The sequence below is a fragment of the Lucilia sericata genome, unplaced genomic scaffold, assembly GCF_015586225.1.
Source record: "Lucilia sericata isolate MDLA Ls3-8-SP2 unplaced genomic scaffold, ASM1558622v1 Contig000538F_arrow, whole genome shotgun sequence".
NCBI classification, from domain to species: Eukaryota; Metazoa; Arthropoda; class Insecta; order Diptera; family Calliphoridae; genus Lucilia; species Lucilia sericata.
This window is the reverse complement of record NW_023994548.1, coordinates 190,554-214,896: the sequence shown is the minus strand read 5'-3', so window position 1 is coordinate 214,896 and position 24,343 is coordinate 190,554. Positions and strand designations below refer to the sequence as shown.

Here is a 24,343-nt window from a genome sequence, read left to right as displayed (position 1 = left end):
ATACGAAGTTTAACGTTCTCCAAAATTTTCTAATTCTTCACGGTTTAGATTTTATTAATGTTCAAAGTTCACATTTTTTAAGGTTTTTTTTCAACAAGCGTTAAATTTGAGATCTTATATTTTCTAAACTATTTATCCGAACGTTTATTGTTGAGTACACTATAAGCAATTATTTGAAGGAATACAGAAAATGGAAGGTACCTTTTTTTGTTCTTGGTTATAGTTTTAATATAAAGATTATATCATTATCTTTATATTAAAACTATAATATTTTAAGTAAAATATTGTCAAACTACAAGACATAGGCTTTACATGGGACTAAAACATTTAAAATCGGATAAATAGTTTAGAAAATATACAATGTCAAATTTAATGCTCGTTGAAAAAAATTCTAAAAAATATGAACTTTGAACCTCTATAAAACATGAACCGTAACGAATTTAGAAATTTTGGAGAACTTTAAATTCCGTATTTACATGAAGAATATGTTTACTGAATTTCATCGAAATCGGAGAGGGTCATGTTCAAAATCCTACTTTTTTGTTGGGAATTTTTTGAAATGACCCCTTCCTTTATCATTATATTAACAATATAATATAATTTTAAATTTAATGCTTCTTGAAAAAAAATCTTAAAAATATAAACTTTGATCCTCGATAAAATCTAAACTGCAAAGAATTTGAAAATTTTAGAATAGCTTAAATTTAGTAAAAATCTAAAAAATCGAAAATTTTTGATATGTCTCGGTTTATTTTAACTAAAAACTAATACAAAATCGTCAAAAAATTTCGACTTTCATATCAAAAATTGCGTATAGTCATCACAATCAAGTAAAATCGTCACTACCAAAATATATACCGAGCGAAAAAAAAGTCCCCCCCAAACGCTTGAGCTGGATCCGCGCCTGCTATAATGCTACTTCAAGCCAGTTGTGCGCTTTAAAGTCATTGGGGGTAGAGTCATACATTGCCCTATTCTCATAAAATGTTGTAAATAGTTTTTGGGTCACATAAAACTTGTTTATGTCGGATTTCAGCACTACTCTGGTATAGAGTAATTTTTTCAAGGGTACTTTATATTAAGGCGACCAGATTTTGGAAATGAAAATAGATGACATAAAATAAAGAGTAAAACATTTGTTTGAATTGAATTTTTTTATATATTTTACAGAAAAAGGTTATGACTAGGGTGATCGATTATTCGACATTTTCCAAAAACCGGTTTTCGAATAGTTGACATTTAAAAAAAACCGGTTGATATTTTTCAAATTCAGAAAAAAACGGTTAACCGGTTTTTCATTATAAATAAAAAAATATATTTTAATTTGAAAAACTTAATGTTTATGTTTAAATTTGATTAATAGAACATGGCCCGAAATGATTTTTAACAGTTTAAAAGATTATAACTGTAGATCTAGTCGTCTGATTTACATTATTTCATTAATATAAAAAAAATTAGGAAAAAAGTGGGACACTTCTGTTAAACATAAGGTACTATGAAATCCTAGCTTATTTTAAAAGCCCTGTTTAGAAAATTTGCGTAGGCATTCCAACACTTCCATAAATTTTCAGCCGTAAATTAATTATTGTAATTGGAATATAATCTTAAGATTGATAAAATTTTATCAAACAGTTATCAATTTTACAAATAAATTTTTTTAATTAATTAGGAAAATCAAAAAAGTTTAACCAAAGGAGATTTAGAAAAATATACGCTAGTTCCTCGACTCAAATATTTTTAAAATTTAGCTGTATTATTATTTACTTAAAAATTTCATTTAAATAATCTTTGAATACAAAGCAAATAAAAGTATCCGAAACCGGTTTTTAAAAAGTGAAAAAACCGAGTTATTCGATTTTCGAAAAATCAACATTAAGAAAAAACCGACACTGGTAAAGCAGAAAAAAACGGTTTTAAAACCGGTTGAAAAATCGAGTCGATCACCCTAGTTATGACCTTATGCATTTGTTTTGTTAAAATATAGAAAAACCAAATTTAAAGATTTTATGAAAGAAATTTATTAAAGTTAAATGAATTTTGTTTTCTTATTAAAATGAAAAAAATTACGTATTTAATTTTGTTGATTCCAATACCAATATTCTTTTAATTAAAGATTTTTACGTTAAAAGATATATCTTTTTTAAAAATCTTGTACATAAAACATACATATAATTTTAAATTATAATTAAAAGTATCCGAATATCGAATATTTTGCGCCCAAATTAACATCGCTATTGCACATTTTCTTATTTTTATTGCGATCTTTTATAAATGATTGCAATTATTGATAAATATCTAATGTAGCATTATATTTAACATACATATACATTATGAAAAAGGAAAATAAAATCATTTGGTTGACACAGGGCATTTCCAAGTGGCCTAAAAAGAGTGCTGGCCAATTGGAATATTGTCAAATATTCATCTATTAATCAAATATTACCTAGATTATAGTCTTTTTCCCAAAATATAATCTTTTAAAGTTTTTGTGAGATTTTATTTAGAAATCTATAAATGATAATGTTATAAATTTTAGATTTTATTTTAAAAGAAATCATAACTACCCAGTAAAAACTTTCATTACCATGTAAGGAGTTAAAATACTAAAATTTACTTACACAATAGCATTTTAAGTCATTATTTTAACACGGTGATGTCATTGGAGGAAAGTACTTACCACAAACGATTACAAGTAATTAGAAAAAGTAGTCATTGTAAATCGCATGAAAAAACGTACACAGCTTATATATCTTCATTGGAAAGATGACTAATGAATTAGAATGTATTTATATAACGCATTATTAGTAAGACCTTATTAGACTACTTCTATGTAATCCAGACAATATGTAGTAGTCATTGAAAAGTATGTTGTTAGGTTAGTAATTACAATTGAAAGCCATTACCCAGTTTTTGCTGGGTAGTTTTCGTTATCAACCTAAAATTGACGAAAAAGGCTGAGATCTAAAAAATGTTAAAAATCAACTTATTGTTGGCTTAAAGTAGAGTTGAGCCTACAATACAAATCTATATTTGTCAATAAAATTAGTGTAGCGATTTAAGTTAATTAAAGTTTTTTTCCTTATAAAATTTCAAAGCTATACTGATATGTTTAATGCTTTTATGAGCGTTAAAATAATTTTCTGAAGGGGATCTTATATGGGGGTTAGGATCAAATAAAGCCCTATTTGTGTCAAATTATATCAAATTATCTTCAAAATAGAACATGTACATACGTAAGGAAAAGGTTATAAGAAAATGTGCTAAGTCTAGTTTTAGAATTTTAGCACTTTCAGTGCTAGATTTAGCATTTTGCAAATATGCTCTTTAGCATAATTTGTTTGATAAAAAAAATTAAGAAATATTTTTATGTTTTCTATAAAAAATTAAGTATAGTTTAACTGAAAAAAATATTGAAAATCAGTGGTTGGATATTACAAAACAACATTATGACGAAAAAACTGATACTTTTTAAATTCAAGTACATATATAATTTTAAAAATTTTCAATACAAATTCGAAAATGCATGCTGTTACACCTAACGCCTTAATCATAAACAAATTTTAATTTTATACAAGTTTTATAAATCAAATTTTGTATGGAAATTTAGCGTTAAAAACCTTTACAAATTAAAATGTTGTTTATGAATATATAAAAAATTATATTACAAATAAAATACGTTCATTTGAAAAATATCAAAATGAGGATAGCGATGAAGATATAGTAAAAGAAATATTGGAGTCATGCACTGCATCATCAGTATTTTAATAAAAACTAGAAAAAACAAACATTTATATTGTTTTGTTATATTAAAAAATTTTAACACGTTTTTTTCTTCCGTAGAACATTTTAGCACTTAGTTTTCTTAAGTTTTAGCATATTTTGAAGTTAATTTTCTGGCAACTCTGGCTATGTCCTAAAAAATCGGCATAAGTATTCAACTGCATTATTTTTAAATTGTTTCATAACCGATATTAAACAAGTACGAGTACTATATTCGGCTGTGCCGAAACTTATCAATTTTATAAAATTTAAATTTATTTCATTTTCCCGAATATTTCATTATTATAGCAATAGCAAAACAAAATGAACAACAACAACGCAAAACGAAATAAACAAAAAACAAGTAAGAGTGTTGTATTTGGCTATGCCGAATCTTACATACCCACCATCAAACCGCGTTTATGTCGAATTTCATCTATATACTCGTATATTTAGGCCAGTTATAAGCGTTAAAGTAATTTTCTGAAGGGGACCTTATATAGGGGAGTAGAGTCAATTATGGGTCGATCCTCATTAAATTTGGTAGACAGAATTTGGTTCGTATTAAATTTATTTGTGTCGAATTTCATCGCTACACTCGTATTTTTAAACCATTAATGAGCGTTGCAGTCGTTTTCTGAAGGGGACCTTATATGGGGGGTAGGGTCAATCATGGACCGATCCTCATAAAATTTTTTAGATAGATTTTGACTCGTATGAAACTTACTTATGTCGAATTTCATCTATATACTAGTATTTTTAAGCCAGTAATGAGCGTTAAAGTCATTTTCTGAAGGGGACCTTATATGGGGGGTAGGGTTAATTATGGACCGATCATCATAAAATTTTGCATAGTGATTTTGGATCATAAGAAACTTACTTTTGTCGAATTTCATCGGTATATTCGTATTTTTAAACAAGTTATGGCTGTTAAAGCTGCTTTTCGAGGGGCCACTTGTATGGGGGCTATCCGAAAACGTGGACCGATATTGCCCATTTTCAATACCGAACAAACCTTACCTATAAGAAATATTTATGTGAAATTTCAACCCTCTAGCTCTTTCCATTCGGACTCTATCGTGCTTTCAACAGACAGACGGACAGACATGGCTAGATCGTCTTAGAATTTAATGAGGACCCAGAATATATATACTTTTGTGGGTCTATGACCAATATTTCGATGTGTTACAAACGGAATGACAAAATCAATATACCCCCCATCTTTTTTGATGGTGGGTATAAAAAAATACACAAGGCAGTAAAACCAACAGACATCCAAACATACGAAACGAAATACACAAAAAAAAAAACAAAAACAAACAAGTAAGAAAGTATAGTCGGGCGTGACCGACCGTTTGATACCCTACACCAGTTATTAATATTATATGTGATTTATTTTTCATAATAAAGCACTTATCTTCAATATTACCTTGTACATTTAAGCAATTTATGGATGAAAAACTAATTTTCTGAAAGAGGCTTTATATGGGGAGCTAGGGACAAATATGGACCAAACCCGATAACGTTTTGTGAATGTATTTATATATATAATATTTATTTGTGCTGAATTTCATCGCGATGTTTGTGTTTATAAGTTAATTTTGGGCATTGAAGTAATTTTCTGAAGGGGACTTTGTATGGGAGCTAGGGTCAAATGAGGCCCGATCTTTATGAAATTTGGCGAGGTCATCAAGACTTGTACTTAGTTGTGCCGCTTTTTATCAATGTACAGGTATATTTAACCCACTAAAGTGGTGTAGGGTATAAATACACAGCGCAATGAAACCCACAGCCATCCAAACATACGAAACTGAATGCACCAAGAAACAAAAACAATATACACAAGGCAATGAGACACACAGACACAGTTACCGTTGTGAGACTACCCTACAAACATTTTCTATTGCGGAAGTTACCCGTGTGAAACTTCCAAACGTGCTAAAACCTCGCCATCGATGTTGCGGAAGTATAAGAATTCTTGTCACCAGTCGGGAAGAACTGATGCCGAGCTGGGGAACGTCTAAGAGTAACGTGGAAGATTCTTCTGTAAGACCCGCAGAAGAAACTTCTAGATGACTCTTGGAAGTAAGGTATTACCAAAGACTCTTCTAGATGTGACTAGGAAGTCACTTCTTGAAGTGACTACTTAGTATCATCTAGAAGTGTTCATATCTTATCTTCTAGAAGATGAGTAATCTCGTCTTCTAGAAGATGAGTTTTCTCTTCTTCTATTTGTATACTCACCAAAATAAAATCTATAAAAATAAATCTAAATGAAATGAAATTTTATAGTTTTTATTGAAATAATTGAAATTAAAATAGTAAAAAAATAATTGATTTAATAACTAATCTAAAAAAAATATATTTACATTAGACCGACTCACAAAAAATGGTGCTTGAGTTACCCCCCTCAAAATATTCGCTGTTATGTAATATGATGTTACCCAAAATATTTTCGGTTAAGTGTTGTCCATTCATGAACTGGACAGTTTTAAACAAAATATCGTATGGGAACATGATTCTTCATGTTAAATTCAATATTTTACCCAGCTTCGTTGTTATGTTTTATAATGGTTCCTAAAATATTTATAGTCTATCGATGGCCGTTCGTGAGCTGAACCGGTTACAAAAAAGTCCCTTTTTAGTTATTTTTTTGTAAATTATACAGCATTTCTTAAACAATATATACAGTATGTGCCATATAGTAGCATATAGGCGAAAGGGATTGTCAAAGACCTAAGTCCCATGTCAAAAACCTAACTGGTGAGAATGTATTAGTAGAAGCATAAAAATAAACATAGTTGTTCAAAAGGTACTAACTAGTAAATGTATTTTTGGTACGTTATTTTTTGTATCTTATTACTCGGATTTCATATACTAGTGAATGAAAATATTAGTTAATTAATTTTTTCAGAAGATATTTCATCTTAAAACATATTATAAACACGTCTTTTTGTTATTTTTTTCTGCACCAATGGAAAAAGAAAAAAAGTATGTGTTTATGTGTGTTTTTCATTTTCAATACGAAAATTTACAACTTTTCTTTTTTCAGTTTTAATTAAAATGAAATGTCAAAAAATAAAAAAAATATTTTTTTTTTTCGTTTGTAAAATATAAATTATTTTCGGGGTTTTATATACATTAAAAGTGTGGCAAAAAATAATAAATATTAAGTTTAAGTGATAAGAAAATAGCTTAAGTGCTAATATCCTCGCAATTTCGCGAAGAAAATTTTAAGTTTTTTGAGTGCGTTTAGTTCTCTCAAGTGTGTTTTATTCTCTCAAAACTCGTCTGTGTGAAGAGAATAACAAATTTTGTTTGACAACCCCTTCAGTTTCGCCTATATCCCTACTATATGGTATGTGCTATCATTTGAAAGGTTTTTTGAAGCTAAGTCTAGTGGTTCTTAGTGAAAAACCTAACAATTTTAAATATTTTGGAATATGACAATTATAAGCAGACGGTTATTTATGATTAATACATCATTGGACGATGCTTTAAAATACATTTTAAACGATACCCCGTATTGGATATTTTGGTTCAAAACAAACAAAAATTTAAAAAAAATAGTTCCAAAATACCTTTTTTTAATTTGGTCCAGCTCACGAACGGTCATCGCTAGACTTAAAATATTTTGGGAATCATCATAAAACAAAGCAGAGGGGTAACAAAAACACGTTTTTGCTTTCCATACAGAGTGAGTCAGTCTAATGTACATATGTATCAAAAATTTTGAATTATTACCTTATAATAAGATAATTTTCAGGAAATCTGTATTAATATTCCAACTGTTGACTGGTATACTTCCAAAAATTGTAAAACGTTGGACTCTAAAATATTTTTGTAGTTCTTCATAAATTTTATGATCAATCCCTCAAATTGTAAGAGTTATATTTCGGAATGCATTAATCCTTTAACGAAATAAACAAAAATAATGTTATAATTAATATTGAATATACATACTTTTGTATTTATTGAAATTACCTGTTATACTTTATGAAGCAATAAAAATAGGATTCTCTTATGATCAATATATTTCCCACCAAAGTTTAAACGGTCAGATCCATTTTTTACATTTTCTGCAAATAATCGACGTTTTTAATGGAACCGCCTGATGAAATAAGACATATATAACTTACCAGATCCCTTTTTATACCCTCCACCACCATCAGTGGTGATAGAGGGTATATATAACTTTGTCATTCCGTGTGTAACACCAAGAAATATTCATCTGAGACCCAACAAAGTATATATATTCTGGGTCCTTATCAAATTCTGAGTCGATTTAGCTATGTCCGTCTGTCCGTCTGTCTGTGTAAAACACGCTCATGAAAAAACGAAGCAATAGAGTTTAACCAAATTCACCCAAAATGTTCTTCATTTTCCTAAGTTGTTTGGTATTGAAAATGGGCAAAATTACTCATGTGCACGGAAACATTGCTGTGAAATTTTTTTTCGATCGGTCCATAATTGGTCATAGCTCCCATACAAGGTCCCCTCCTGAAAATCACTTAAACGCACATAACTCATTACTAAATTAAGATATCCATATAAAATTTGGTAAAAGTATTACTCATGTGCACGGAAACATTGCTGTGAAATTTTTTTTCGATCGGTCCATAATTGGTCATAGCTCCCATACAAGGTCCCCTCCTGAAAATCACTTAAACGCACATAACTCATTACTAAATTAAGATATCCATATAAAATTTGGTAAAAGTATTACTCATGTGCACGGAAACATTGTTGTGAAATTTTTTTTCGATCGGTCCATAATTGGTCATAGCTCCCATACAAGGTCCCCTCCTGAAAATCACTTAAACGCACATAACTCATTACTAAATTAAGATATCCATATAAAATTTGGTACAAGTATTGTTCGTATGCACAAAAATATTACTGTGAAATTTTTTTTCGATCGGTCCATAATTGGTCATAGCTCCCATACAAGGTCCCCTCCCGAAAATCACTTAAACGCGCATAACTCATTACTAAATTAAGATATCCATATAAAATTTGGTACAAGTATTGTTCGTATGCACAAAAATATTACTGTGAAATTTTTTTCCGATCGGTCCATAATTGGTCATAGCTCCCATACAAGGTCCCCTCCCGAAAATCACTTAAACGCGCATAACTCATTACTAAATTAAGATATCCATATAAAATTTGGTACAAGTATTACTCATATGCATAGAAATATTGGTGTGAACGTTTTTTCCGATCGGTCCATAATTGTTCATAGCTCCCATACAAGGTCCCCTCCCGAAAATCACTTAAACGCGCATACCTCATTACAAAATTAAGATATCCATATAAAATTTGGTACAGATATTGCTTATAGGCACAGAAATATTACTGAGAAAGTTTTTCCCGATCGGTCCATAACTGGTCATAGCTGCCATACAAGATCCCCTCCCGAAAATCACTTAAACGCACATAACTCATTACTAAATTAAGATATACATATATACAATATATATATTGTGAATTTTTTTTTTCGGATCGGTCCATAATTGGTCATAGCTCCCATACAAGAACCCCTCCCGAAAATCACTTAAAACCACATAACTCATTAGTACATGAAGATATCCCTATAAAATTTGGTACAAGTATTTCTCTTATATACAGAAATATTACTATGAAAGTTTCTCTGGATCGGTCCATAATTGATCATAGCTCCCATACAAGGTCCCCTTCCGAAAATCACTTAAACGCGCATAACTCATTACTAAATTGAGATAATCATATAAAAATTGGTACTAGTATTGCTTATATGCACAGAAATATTACTGTGAAATTGTTTTCCTATCGGTCCATGATTGATTATAGCTCCCATACAAGGTCCCTTTCAGAAAAACACTTAAAAGCACATAGCTCATTACCAAATAGTGATACCCATGAAATATTTCGCATAAATACTACTTTTGTTATTTCAAAATTTTTTCACGATCGGTCCACCCTTGGTCATAGCTCCCATACAAGGTTCCCTCCCGAAAATCACTTAAACACACATAACTCATTACCAAATATTGATATCCATACATTTAGCAAAAATATACATAAATTAAACTATAAAATTGTTTTACGATTGGTCCATATTTGGTCATAGCTCTCCAGAGAATCACTTAAATGTACAATATTCATTACCAAATAATGATATAGATACAGAATTTTGAAATTTTGTCTTTATATACATAATTGGTCATAGCTCATATACAAGGTCCTTTTACGAAAATCTCTTAAACGCACATTACTCATTACCAAATAAAGCTATTGATACAAAATTTGGCACAAATATTAGTTTTGTATACAAAAATTCTATTTCAAGATTTTTTTCACGATCGGTTCATAACATGGGTGCGGTCGGTTGATAGTTGCATTATCAATTTGTGTCGAACAAAATTATATGTATGTATTTTGAAAATCCTTAAATCTTTCACACACATGCATACATGCAAATTACTAAATATCACTAAACGCTATAAAAATATAAAGAAACTGGCGTTTGTAATGTTCAATAAATCTTGGAATTGTAATAGATTTAAGCTGTTCAAATCTTGGGATTTTTTCTTTTTAAGACATGAGAAAACTTATTTATACACATATTTGATCAATTAGAAAAGTATTAATATAAAAGTAGCTGGTGGAGGGTATTTAAGATTCGGCTCAGCCGAATATAGCACTCTAACTTGTTTATATTTTAATTCGGTTAGAAGTATTTTAATAGGGGGTACAATATTAGCTACTGATTTTAAAAACAATAATTAAAAATTAATTAATTTATTTATTTATTGTTTTGAATCAATAAAAACATTACCTTTCGGAACATTTTTTAAATAACTTGGAATTAAATCGTCTATAAAGATCTGAAATTACTAAGTCATGGATTATTTTTAAAATTATTTACAGTCACTAACCATAGAAACACCTTAAAGACCCTCAACGGGATATTGATTTGACACTAATACTGCATTTATTTTTTGTTTGCTCTCTTCTAATTAAGGAGTTATACACTTTCAAAAACTTAAGAATATTAATATCATGTAAAGGAAAGACCTGGTGTTAATAACTAAAAAAGTACCTATAATTAGAATAAATCCAAAGCTATATCTATATGTATAAAAATGAATGTGTGTTTGTTTGTATGTTTGAACGTTATAGACTACAAAACTGCTGAACCGATTTTCTTGAAATTTTCACAGCGTATTCCTATATGTCTGGAATAGGAAATAGGCTACTTTTTATTTTGAAATTTCAAGTGGGCGAGATAATATAACAGTTAGAGTCCTCAAATTTTGTCGGAGCCACTTTAGTGTCAATATGATTATTTAGGACAAAAAGTACGCGGACTAGCATTAGGGGGCGTGGCACCTCCCATCTAAATTAAAAACAATAATTCGTTTATCTTAGAAACAATTACAGTTAGAATCTTAAAATTTTGCACAAATAAATTGGCGGACTACCCATGAGGGGAGCGGCACCTCCCATATTAATTAAATGCAACAATTCGTTTATCTGGGAAACTAAGAGAACTAAATTCTTCACCTTTGGCACTAAGAACTTAAATATTCGTCTGAACATTTTGGATGAAAAAGATCGGACTTTCATCTGGGGGGGCTTGGAGCCCCATATGAATTAAATAGAAAAATTCGTATATCTGAGAAACTGTTAGAGCTAGAATCTTCAAATTTTACTTGAAGAACTTTGACATTCATTTGAACAATTAGAGTATAACGGGCGGACTTTCAATGAGGGACTTGGTACCTCCCATATTAATTAAATACAAAATTTCGTTTATCTGGGAAACTAATAGAACTAGATTCTTCAAATTTTGCACAAATTACTTTAATATTCATCTAAACATTTTGAGAAAAAATGGCGGGCTTTTATCTTGGGGGCTTGAAACCCCCACATGAATTTAATAGAAAAATTCTTATATCTGAGAAACTATTAGATGTAGAATCTTTAAATATTACATGAAGTACTTTGACATTAATGTGAACATTTAGGGAATAATTGGCGGACTTTAAATGGGGGACTTGGCACTTCCCATATTAATTAAATACAAAAATTCATTTATCTGGGAAATTAATAGAACTAGATTCTTCAAATTTTGCATAAATTACTTTAATATTCAACTGAAAATTTTGGGGGAAAACGAGCGGACTTTCATATGGGGGGCGTGGAGCCCCCATATGAATTAATTAGAAAAAATCGTATATCTTAGAAACTATTAGAGCTAGAATCTTCAAATTTTACTTGAAAAACTTTGACATTCATCTGAACAATTAGAGTATAACGGGCGGACTTTCAATGGGGAACTTGACAACTCCCATATGACTTAAATATAAAATTTCGTTTATCTGGGAAACTAATACAACTAGATTCTTCAAATTTTGCAGAAATTACTTCAATAATCATCTGAATATTTTGGAGGAAAAATATCGGACTTTCATCTGGGGAGCTTGAAGCCCCCACATGAATGAACTAGAAAAATTGTATATCTGGAAACTACTAGAGCTAGAATCTTAAAATTTTACATAAAAAACTCTGACATTCACGGAACATTTAGAGAATAACGGGCGAGCATTCAATTGGGGGCTTGGCACTACATAAATGAATAAAATACAAAATTTCGTATATCTTGGAAACTATTATATTATTCAAATTTTTCATAGATAGATAGAAATTGGCGAACTTTCAGTAATTTGCTTGGCATCTCTAATATGTAACATATTGTAAATCTAGAGAACTATTGCAGTTAGAATCTTCAAAATCGTTAAGTGGGTTTTTTATTTATACTACTTTTAGGGTAGCAAAGCACACTGGGTAAAACTAGTTAAAATTAATAAAATTGTTTTTAAAAAAGATGGTTTTAAAAATATTTGATTTTAATATGTGACCCAAGCCAAAAAATAATCTATATATACATATGTATAAAAGAGTAGCGTTACTGACTGACTGATTCATCATCGCACAGCCCAAACGGCTGAACCTAGAATCATGAAATTTTGACGTATATGTGTTTTTGATTATGTAAATCCACTAAGGAAGGATTTTTGGAAATTTGTACATTTACGGGTAAAAAGGGGATAAAACGGGTAAAACAGGGTTTCTTAAATACCTTGCACAATATTATTGATATAAGAAAAAGATGGGTGTCTGGTACTTTTTTGAAATTCGCACTTTTAAGTAATAATTAACATAATCAAATTTTTATAAATATTTTTATAATTTTGGGATACATCTTCCAAAATTATGAGACACCTGTTTCGTACTTTTTTAAAATTCAGTCCTTTTTGGGTATAAAAGGGAGAAAACTGTTTTTATGGTACTTTTTTAGCACATTAAGAAAACTTTTTCGGTTTATTGAATTATTCCTATTAAATTACGGACTAACTCTGTAATATTTATTGTAATAAAATTTTTGCTATTTCACTGGGGACCAAAAGGGAAATTTAATTTTATTCAAACTCATTGAGCCAATTTTTATAAAATATGAAAAAGTAGTTTATTTACTCACACAAAATATTATTTTGGAATTCGAGTTCTAAGGCCTATGTAGGACCAAATTCGAGTAAATTGTTTGGTACTTTTTGAAAGCACTATTTTTCTGGAACAAATTAATGCAGATTTGAGTTTTATCTGTGATATATAGATTTAAATACGGAACATTTTGTAAACTTAATTCTCGAAAAGGTATATTTCTAAGCGAAAATGGGAAACACATTAGTACTTTCCACTTAGGTAAAATTTATTCAACTTTTGGTACCTTTCAAATGATACTCTTTGTATGTTCTTTAATATGAACTCAAAACACATGATTATTAAACATACACGATCCTCATTGAATAAGATTCTTTAAGAGACCTTTTAGATTCTTTATGATGGTTAACCGGAACACACGGTAGTTATTAAATGAGAATTTATTGAGAGAGATTTTTGTACTTTTTCGTTTTTCTGATGGTACTTTTTAATATTTTTACGATATTGAACATAGATATTGATAATAAAATTAAAAATGTAGGGGCCTTAGTGAATGAGAATCTACTGAAAAGGACTTTTGGTACTTTTTCATTTATCAAATTATATTTTTTGAATTGTATATAATATTGAACACAGAAACATAAAATTTTTTATTAAATGATAATCTATTAGAGGTATTTTATAGTACTTTTTTTCAAATATTACTTTCGAAATTTTCTATAATGTGGAAGCTAAATGAATGAAACTAAAAATACAAGCTTCTTACTGAATGCGAATTTAGTCACGTGATATTGAACGTATAAAACTGAAACATTAAAAAATGTTTAATCAATTTTAATTTTCTATAAAAGTAAACAAAATTTTGTATGTATTTAATTTTGGTTAGGGTAGCGAATCACCCAGGGTATGCTAGTTTATGTATAAAACAGTAGTATTAATTTGAATATAATGATTCCAGCTAGTGTTTAAATACTTTAAGTAAAATTTTAATGTATTTTTTGTTTGTTACGATAATGAAATACAAATAAAATTTTAGGTCAAAGTGATCATACGTAATCTAGAAACAGGACCTAAATGCGCAAATAGTTTAAAAAATATTAAAAGTTAAGATTTAACTCAAATAAATCTAAATAGGTTAAAAATGCAATGTTCATCAAATGAAAGCCGAAACGTACAACTTGAAAAAGTCTTTAAATGCTTATAACTCCTATACCAATTAAGAGAGAGACGAAATTTATTATAAAAACATTTTTAATTAAACATATTAGACTTTGTTTAAAAATAATGGAAATGGAAGCCGTTTAGAGTTGTTAACATATTCCTAAAATAGTATTTTAATGTAAAATATGACAACTTACTTTCTAATTTTATTTATATAATCCTTGAAGATAATTACTTTTTGGTATATATTTAATAAACTTCGCCAATTAACAAAACCTTCTTAAATGTTTATTAACAATTGACTTTTAACACAACACTGTCATATTGTTATACCCTACACCACTTTAGTGGGGAGGGTATATTGGATTTGTGCTGATGTTTGTAACATATAAAAATATTCGTCCTAGACCCACCTTAAAGTATACCAATCGGCTTAGAATCGTTTTCTGAGTCGATTAAGCTATGTCCGTCCGTCTGGCTGGCTGGCTGTCCATGTAAACCTTGTGCGCAAGCTACAGGTCGCAATTTTCGAGATAATTGGATGAAATTTGGCACGCACGTTTTATTTGACCCAAGGACGAAGCATTAAATGGTTAAAATCGGTCCATTATTTCACCTAGCCCCCATAGAACAGAACCCCCCGAAAAGGGCTTCTGAGCTCATAATTATGTTAAATATACAGATATATCGATAAAATACGGCACAACTAAGTTTTATAGAAGTCTTGATAACCCTGCCAAATTTCATAAAGATCGGGCCCCATTTGACCCTAGCTCCCATACAAAGTCCCCTTCAGAAAATTACTTGAATGTCCCGATATTATGAAAAATAAATCACATTTAATATTCATAACTGGTGTAAGGTATCATATGGTCGGCCACGCCCGACTATACTATCTTACTTGTTTTTTATTACTTAAGATTCACAATATATTAATTGCACTATTTTTCTATGAACATTAAATTCAATAACTCATTTAAGTTTTACAATGAATAATTAAAACTGAACATGACTGGACAAAACACAAAACATCACTGAACTTAGCAAAATTTCTGCATTATTTATTTTTATTTTTTTTTTCTCGTTCGCGCTAAAAAATGAAGTATTTATATTTTTTTGTTTTTGTACTCTTCTTACTATCATCCGGAAGTAACCTAAAAGTATACTTCCAGACGGCGAAAACTAGAAATCAATGTATTTTGTTTTTATAAAATGTGTGCTCTCGTCTGACAATCGTCCAGAAGTGACTACAATTCACACTTCCAGATGAATAAAATACAACATTAATGTGAACACTCTTCAATCTGTCTTCCAGAAGTGACATAAACATACAAATCAAGAAGATACAAATTAGGAAACAATGTATTTTGTTATTGTAAAATGTGTGTTCTCACCCAACTCTCATTCAGAAGTCACTAAAACGTTTACTTCTAGATGAAAAAAATTCAACAGTCATGGTTTTTTGTTTAAGAAGTAACTTAAAAGTATATTTCTAGAAGACGAAAATTCGAAATCAATGTATTTTGTTTTTGTAAAATGTGCGTTCTCGTCTGACAATCGTCCAGAAGTGTTTCTGACGTGGCGTCGGGGGTGATGCGCAATAGTTTTGTCTTCTAAATGTTTGAAGGGTAAAGTCGCAATTTGACCCTTTTTTAAGTGCTTTGCCACTTTTTGTGACCCCTTGTCAAAATGAACTAAATTTGCGACTTTTTTTGTTTCTTGCCACTTTTTGAATAAAAAGCATTTTTGTATTTTTATACCCACCATCAAAAAAGATGGGTGATTGTTTTGTCATTCCGTTTGTAACACATCGAAGTATATCCACAAAAGTATACATACATATATATTCTGGGTCCTTATTGAATTCTAAGGGCCAATATCTCAACCTCTGGTTATCGTTTAACAGGTTTATCGTTAGGATAAAACATAATCAGATAACCGGAGATTGAGATAACGGACCACAAACTAGTTTGATAAAAATCGAGATCTTTGTCCAAAAATGTGTATGTAACACATTTGACGCCATCCCCATATTTAAGGTCTGCTTCAGAAAATTACTTTAATGCTAAATACTGGATTGAAAAACCTGTTTATATGTATCTTTCTTTAAAAATATATATCCCCCAGAAAAACAAGTACAGCAATGAAATTCGACAAAAACTCATTTTATATTCACCGAAATATTTTTGTTAAATTTTAATAAGAATCGGTCCATAATTGACCTTTCTCCCTGTGGACGATCCCCTTCAAAACGTAAGTTTAACGTTCATAACACTCTTCAACTTCTATAGAATCCGAAAACTGCATACTAAATTTTATGAGGATCGAGATATAATTAACCCATATAAAATAAACAAATTATGTAGGAACCAAAATATTTTTACCAAATTTTATGAAGAAGGTGACACTACACCCATAGGTCCTTCACCTTCTACAGAAAATAACTTTAACACTTATTACAGATTTAAAAATGTTATAGCTATGAAATTCGGTATAAATAAATTTTAAAGAAACCGAAATAAATAAAAAATATTCCTACCAATGTTTATGTGGATCGGTCTATAAATGTTCTTAACCCCATTGAATGCATTATTCCAAATATATTATTGATGTTCATGTAACTATTGATATACGATAATGAAATTCAGTATTATTGATAAAACCGCGGTCAAATATAGGATTTTATACAGAAAATCGCTTAAAATTTATTTTTTGGTCCAAGATGTGAAAAATTTATAAAATTATCTTGTAATTTTCGGTTAAGCCATGAGCCCATAAATTTTATTATAAAAATATGTATTTTTCAATTTGAAGACGTTCAACGATTTTATTTAGGCTTTTATAAAAATCTATTTCTGAATATTTCACTGTTCTAGGAATGAACGGGCCCACAAATAGTGAGCATGGGAAGTAGAATTTTACAAACATATTCTGAGTTGATCAGGGAGTTTACTCCGTATTTCGATTCGAGAGATTTTTCGCAACACCATGTATACAAATTCGAAAATTTGTTCATTCGAATCGAATTACACAGTAAACCCCCAGTATTACATTCAAAATTGGTGAATCGTCTAACTTGAAAAATATTTTATGAATGTCCTTCTGACGAAGGTGAAGGGTATAAAAAGGAGAAATCTAAGAAGAAAACTACGTTTACAGATTTTAAAAATATGAAAACAAGAAGAGTTATAAAGTTTTTTCTTCTCCTTTAAAATTTACAAAATTTACGGTTGCGCACTAAGCTAACGATATACAAAATTTGAGGAGTGAAAATTGGTACATAGCTTCTCCTTAGCATAATTAGTAAGGGATTAAAAGTCACCGAAAATATCCTGTACGCTAAGAGATATTGAAGGTCAAAGGTTACAAAAATCTGTTTTAGCGAATATCTCGCTTATTATGCGTCGTACGCGTTTTGACAGTATTATAATTTCTATAGAGTATGGAATTTCCTACATTTTGGTTGTGGAATATTTTCGCATAAGTGCAATGTCCGTCTATCCAAAATTTCCGATGTGATCACAGGTCACAATTATGAATATAATTTAAAAAAAATTGGTGGACATAATCTACAAAGTCAGAAATATATTTCCACCGAATTTCATTGAAATCAGACTACCACTACAACTATCTCTAATATAGACAACCGAGTTTAATTTGTTTCCAATATTAATGAAAACCACAGTTTTTTTACTCTTTTGAAAAATCAAAAATTGTTACAAAATATTTAAATATAAAGTCTGATTTTAATTAGATTTGGTGCAAATATTACCCTAAATATGTGGATTGTCACCACCAATTTTTTTATAATTCTGATCATAAATATGACATGTGATACTATCTGAAATTATTGATAGACAGACATTGCACTATGGGTCATAGAGCGAATTTGAGATAAAACTTGTAACAATGTATAAGAATATATTAACTGCTTATGAATAACGTAAAAATTATGACTAACATGTTATTAGTAAAATATATATTAAGATTTGAAAATATTAGTGCAATGGAAAAGTAATGCACTATAGCTCGAAAACAACTCAAGATACTCAAAAATATTTTTCAACCAAAATGTAGGAAATTCAATTCTCAATAGTAATTATAATAACATTAAAATGCGTCCGCCGCATGTTAAGCAAGATATTCGGCGCTAAGCGAACAAGATTTTTTCGGTGACTTTTAATTCCTTACTAATTATTCTAACAGGAAGCTATGTGCCGATTTTCATTTAGCTATCAGAAATTCCCCAGATTGCTAATTTGTTTGCCTAATTTTCCTGGGGTTGAAATTTTATACTTATTTTGAATGTGGGCACGGCTCCACGTCGAAATTTTAATTTCAATTTCTGAATATCAATTGGTTTTTTCTCAATACTAAGTTGGAAATAGGAACAATATTTTCTATAACTAAATACAAAAGACTTTTTTTGTATTTCGAACAAAAGTTCAAAATACATAGATTATTTTAAAATCTTTTGAACTTAATTTCGGATATTCGAATATAATATTGTAATGTCTTCGTCATTCCATTTAAACTACAGGAAATAGTTTTAATAGACTTAAATCACTATCGAACATAAGTTCGACTTTTCGAAGTTTTTTTATTATTCAAAGATTATTTTAAAACCATTAAATATGTTTCGAACTTAATTTCGAATTTTCGACCACAATACTATATTGCCACCATAGTAATCATAATTATCAAATTTTAGTCAATTTGGACTACAGGCAGAGATTTAAGTAGACTCAAAACATTTTCGAACAAATGTTCGAATAGTCAGATTTTCGTTTTTAGGTTTTTATGATTCAGAGAGTATTTTAAAACCACAAAAATTTTTTCGAACTTTATTTCGAATTTTCGTACTTAACTTCGAATATTCGAACATTACATTATATGTTCCTCTGGTGTACTCATAACTTCCATTTTCAGCAAATTTGAGCTATGGGAACTGATGCTAATAGCTTTGAAAGTTTTTGTCACCAGTAAAATACACATCGACACTTTCTGTCGACATACATAATACTATTTTTAGTAATAGATTTTTAACTTACCCAGCAAAAATTTTCATTACCTAGTAATCTAGAAAGTAATATTGCAATCACGTGGAAACTAATTACTTTTGGGGTGAATAACTAATTATTTTTGTTCGACGAGGTTCAAATAATATGTACCTACCTTAAACAAATTAATAAATGGTTACTAATTTGATTACAAAAACTTTGCGAAATAACTAGTTACAAATAAACCTACAAATATGTTATGTTATAGCTAGTTATTTTGGGCCGACTTTGTATGTAGAAAACAAAAAATAAAAAAATTCCTCTGCCGGGATTTGAACCCAGGCATTCAGTTGTTTTAGGTGTTTCTCACTCCAGCCGCTTACTCGATGCTCCATTAACATGTTGCTTTTTGTAATTTTGAGAACGGCTTTTTACAAAAATATATAAATGAATGTCATTTTGAAAAAAATAAACAGTATCCAGCAGGGCTCGAACCACGAACCCCCTGTTTGTTAAATGAACGACCTAGACAATTGAGCCATAACAAATCCAAATTGTTTTGTTCTTTACCAGTAATAACCTATTCAGCTAAATGAAATAATGTGGATGATAATGAACACTCATTACCAAGTAATATATGAAATAACTACTGGCTATTACCAAAAATTTCAGATTTTTTGCTGGGTAGTTATATTTCTATAGAAAATACACATACATAATAAGGGTGTTTATCTTTACACTTTATCTTTACAATTTTGATAAAATATTTTCTTTTTTGTACATAAGGGGTTAAAATGCTAAAATTTACTTAAACAATAGCATTTTAGGTCATTATTTTAATACGGGCTGTCATTGAAGGCAAGTACTTACCACAAACGATTGCACGTAATTAGAAGAAGTAGTCATTGTAAATCGCATGAAAAGCGTATATAGCTTCTATATCTTCACTGACATGACTAATGAATTAGAATATATTTATATAACACATTAGTAAGTGTAAGACCTTATTAGACTACTTCCATATACTCCAGTCGATAAATAGTAGTAATTAAAAAGTATGTTGTTAGGTAAGTAATTACAATTGAATGTCATTACCTAGTTTTTGCTGGGATCAGATACTAATTCAATAAAATAATATTTAAACTCACAAAGATTAAAACATTTTTAAAAAATATTTTCACAAGATTTTCCGTTATATCTAAAATTTTACGTGTACTAGCGGATTTTTTCACATATACAGTTTTGAAAAAGTTATACAATCCATTTTTCTATTGTTCACACTTTTAGCGATTTATCACATAGTTTTTTATTATAAATAGAATTCTACATATCGTCACCTAAAACGCAAACTGCCCTATCTAACATTTTTAAAATTTTACAGCAGCGAAAAACTATTTAAATTGTTTGATAGTTGACAATGGCGTATATAAAAATGGATAATTTGGACTTTTTACCTCCAATATTTAAATGTTTTTATAGATAGGGCCTTTTGGTCGGAGGAGTCAGGTGACGACATGTATTTAGGACTAACATTCTTAATAAGATTTTTTAACAAACCTTGTAGGATTTTATTGAGGAAGAATCGAATATAATTTCCTGTCCATAATCCGGTTTCTGAGGTTTTATAAATTCACGAGTTGAAGCTGTCAAAGCACCTTTGGCATAGTGATATTTAAGCGAAATTTTACGTTGAGTTAGATTAAATGTGCGAACGGCAATATCTTTATCAGCTGGTATCGATAAGTTGCGATTAAATTTCTCCACAATTTTCTGAAAGATAAGATTAATTTTCATTGACCAACTCAACTGAATGCATTTTGCTTAAAATTTAAATAAGTGTGTACATTAATTACCCTTCTATATACATTGTTACACTATTGAATACGGTTATAAAAACCACTCAAATATTTATACATTCATACAAACATACATACATACATAGATACATACAGGTACATTAAATTAGCTCCCAACGGTTAAAATGAAATAACACCCAAAAAACAATGGACTATTTCGAACACCGGCTTCGCTAAATTTAACCTTAAAATGCCATAATGTCCTTGAACATAGTGACATAAGTTAATGGAATATAAATAGTCTATTTATCAAGAAAAGGCTTAATTTGGCGAAGCCAGTGTGTGAAATACCCCAGATTTGAAAACCATTGCGCACGGTTGTAGGCCGGCTGTCCACCACACTTTCGTAAGGAGTTGGGAGTTTTTTCACATCAGTTGGGTGTTATTTCATTGGAAGTTATTTTACACAAATAATTTCTTCGACTTTGGAATTATTTCATATTTTTGGGATTTGTTTCATTGGGAGCTATTTCGCATTTTTTGGAAATTAAATTTTTAAAATTCTAAAACTCCCAAAGTTATAACCTTATGTTATAACATGGACACACAGATGTATACAGAAACACACTTTACTCACAAATTGAGAAACGATGGAATTTTTTGTTTCACACTTCTCGATGTGAGAACCTCTCACTTAAAGTTACAGAAACGGGGTATAGGATAGTTTAAGTATGTTTAGTTACACCAGTTTACAGTTTTGTTTGCTCATGGAAAGGGCTATGTCCGATGGTTAATTATTTTTTTTTTTTATGTACTTCAAAATTTTAAAATAAAAAGGATTTAATTTTGAATCATCCTTCAGGAGTGTTGATAAAATTTTTGAAAATCAGTACCGATTTTGAGGTGCTTGGGCCTATTTTGGGAACCTAATGTTTCTTAATCAACTTTTTGTATTTTTACCTGATTTTTAGTTTTTTTTATATATATTTTTTAACATTAAAAAAATAAATTTCGAAAAAATTATTGAGATTTTATTTCAGATTTAATTTCTTTAGAAGTATGATACACCTGGCATCTTCTTTTTATTCATAATTTAGCCTAAAAATTTATGTTTTAGCTTTTTGTATCCTTTTTCCCGCTTTCTTATTGGCCTTAAAAAGGCTAAATTTTTTAAGAATTTTCATTACTTTTAAGGATTTTAAAAGGGAACATTTATAAAAACTTTTAGATATTTAACTCCCATATTTGGAATCAGCACATCAAATAACACTGGGATTAGTGAAAATTATTTAAAAAGTTTTTCCATCGTTGGCCTGTGTAATGAGAGTAAATGTCATGAACTTTATCAGTTTTACAACTTTTAACTGATTTCCCGCAGGTGTTTCTGTTGTCAGATGAACTACAATTTTAGATAAATTAATTTTAGAACCTAAAATAATTTCTAAAACCTTTTTTTAGTATTTTCTTTCTTAATAAATAATTAAAAATACATTTTTTCCAATATTTTTTCCAGGTATTTTAATCCATATTTTGGAAAACAAGGTTCCCAATGAGATGATTCCTTTTGCAAATATAATTTTCTATAAATGGAACAGAATGAAAAAATTGTACTTCTATTTTTACAACTTTTGTTTAACAATCTTAGGCCTGTTTTCATATACACAAATGGAAAATACCTAATATTTAGAATTATCTATTAAAAATTTTTAAAAATGCGAATCACAATATAAAATCAAAGAAAACATAAAATTTTGTACTAAAAATTAAAATTTAAAAAATTAAATTAAACCGGTTAACCAAGACTTAAAAACCAGATAACCCGATTAACCGAAAGCCAATATTTTAAAAAACCTGGTTTCGAAAAACCGAAATACGCAATAAAAACCGGTTAACCGGTTTATAAACACTAATTGTATCTCAACATCGATAAACACGTTTGAATATAACTCTATCGCCAGAATATAACTCTATCTATTATTTTGCTTTTTGGGATTTTTAGATTTGTGGAAATTACTAATTTGTTGTTACGCCATTTTGAATTTCATTTCAATAAAGTCGGTGTTTTTGACAAAAGGGTTCTAAAAATTTTCAGCAACATGTATTTTAATGTGGTGGATCATATTCAATCAAAAAGTCGATTTTATATTTTTTGGTTGTTATGTCTTGCATTTCAGGTGACAATATGTAGCTTGACAATATATTTATTCGAATATTCGACATTTATTGTTGAACTAATTTTCATATTTTTAACTAAACACTGTTATTTATTTCTATAGATTTCTTTATTTCTATCACAACCCTTTAAATCATAGAAATAAACAGTTCTAAAAAAGTGTAAGTATATATGTATGTATATTTTCTTAAGTAAAGTATACATAATTGTCTAATTCACAACTGGTCTTGTATTTTGTATTGCTTATTAAAATATGTACAGAATTGGAATATCTACTTGTGAACAGCCAATTGTATTTATACCCTACACCACTTTAGTGGGGAGGGTATATCGGATTTGTGCTGATGTTTGTAACATATAAAAATATTCGTCCTAGACCCACCTTAAAGTATACCAATCGGCTTAGAATCGCTTTCTGAGTCGATTAAGCTATGTCCGTCCGTCTGGCTGGCTGGCTGGCTGTCCATGTAAACCTTGTGCGCGAGCTACAGGTCGCAATTTTCAACGTTTTATTTGACCCAAGGACGAAGCCTATTGAAAATGGTTAAAATCGGTCCATTATTTCACCTAGCCCCCATAGAACAGAACCGCCCGAAAAGGGCTTCTGAGCTCATAATTATGTTAAATATACAGATATATCGATAAAATACGGCACAACTAAGTTTTATAGAAGTCTTGATAACCCTGCCAAATTTCATAAAGATCGGGCCCCATTTGACCCTAGCTCCCATACAAAGTCCCCTTCAGAAAATTACTTGAATGTCCCAAATTAACTTATAAACACAAATATCGCGATGAAATTCAGCACAATAAAATATTATGTAAATATAAATATATTCACAAAATTTTATCGGGCTTGGTCCATATTTGCCCCTAGCCCCCATATAAAGCCTCTTTCAGAAAATTAGTTTTTCATCCATAAATTGCTTAAATGTATCGGAACAAGGGAATATTGAAGATAAATG

The 24,343-nt window shown here is 29.6% G+C and overlaps 1 protein-coding gene across 2 annotated transcripts in view; it reads right to left on the bottom strand.

The window, feature by feature from the left end:
• Positions 1-24,343, bottom strand: part of LOC119605943 (coiled-coil domain-containing protein lobo-like) — a 101,160-nt gene that overhangs the window by 53,703 nt on the left and 23,114 nt on the right. For both annotated transcript variants that reach the window (XM_037959294.1, XM_037959295.1), the window contains exon 4: positions 20,967-21,179. In XM_037959294.1, coding sequence (XP_037815222.1) covers positions 20,967-21,179 — 213 coding nt within the window. The remainder of the gene's footprint in view (positions 1-20,966; positions 21,180-24,343) is intronic.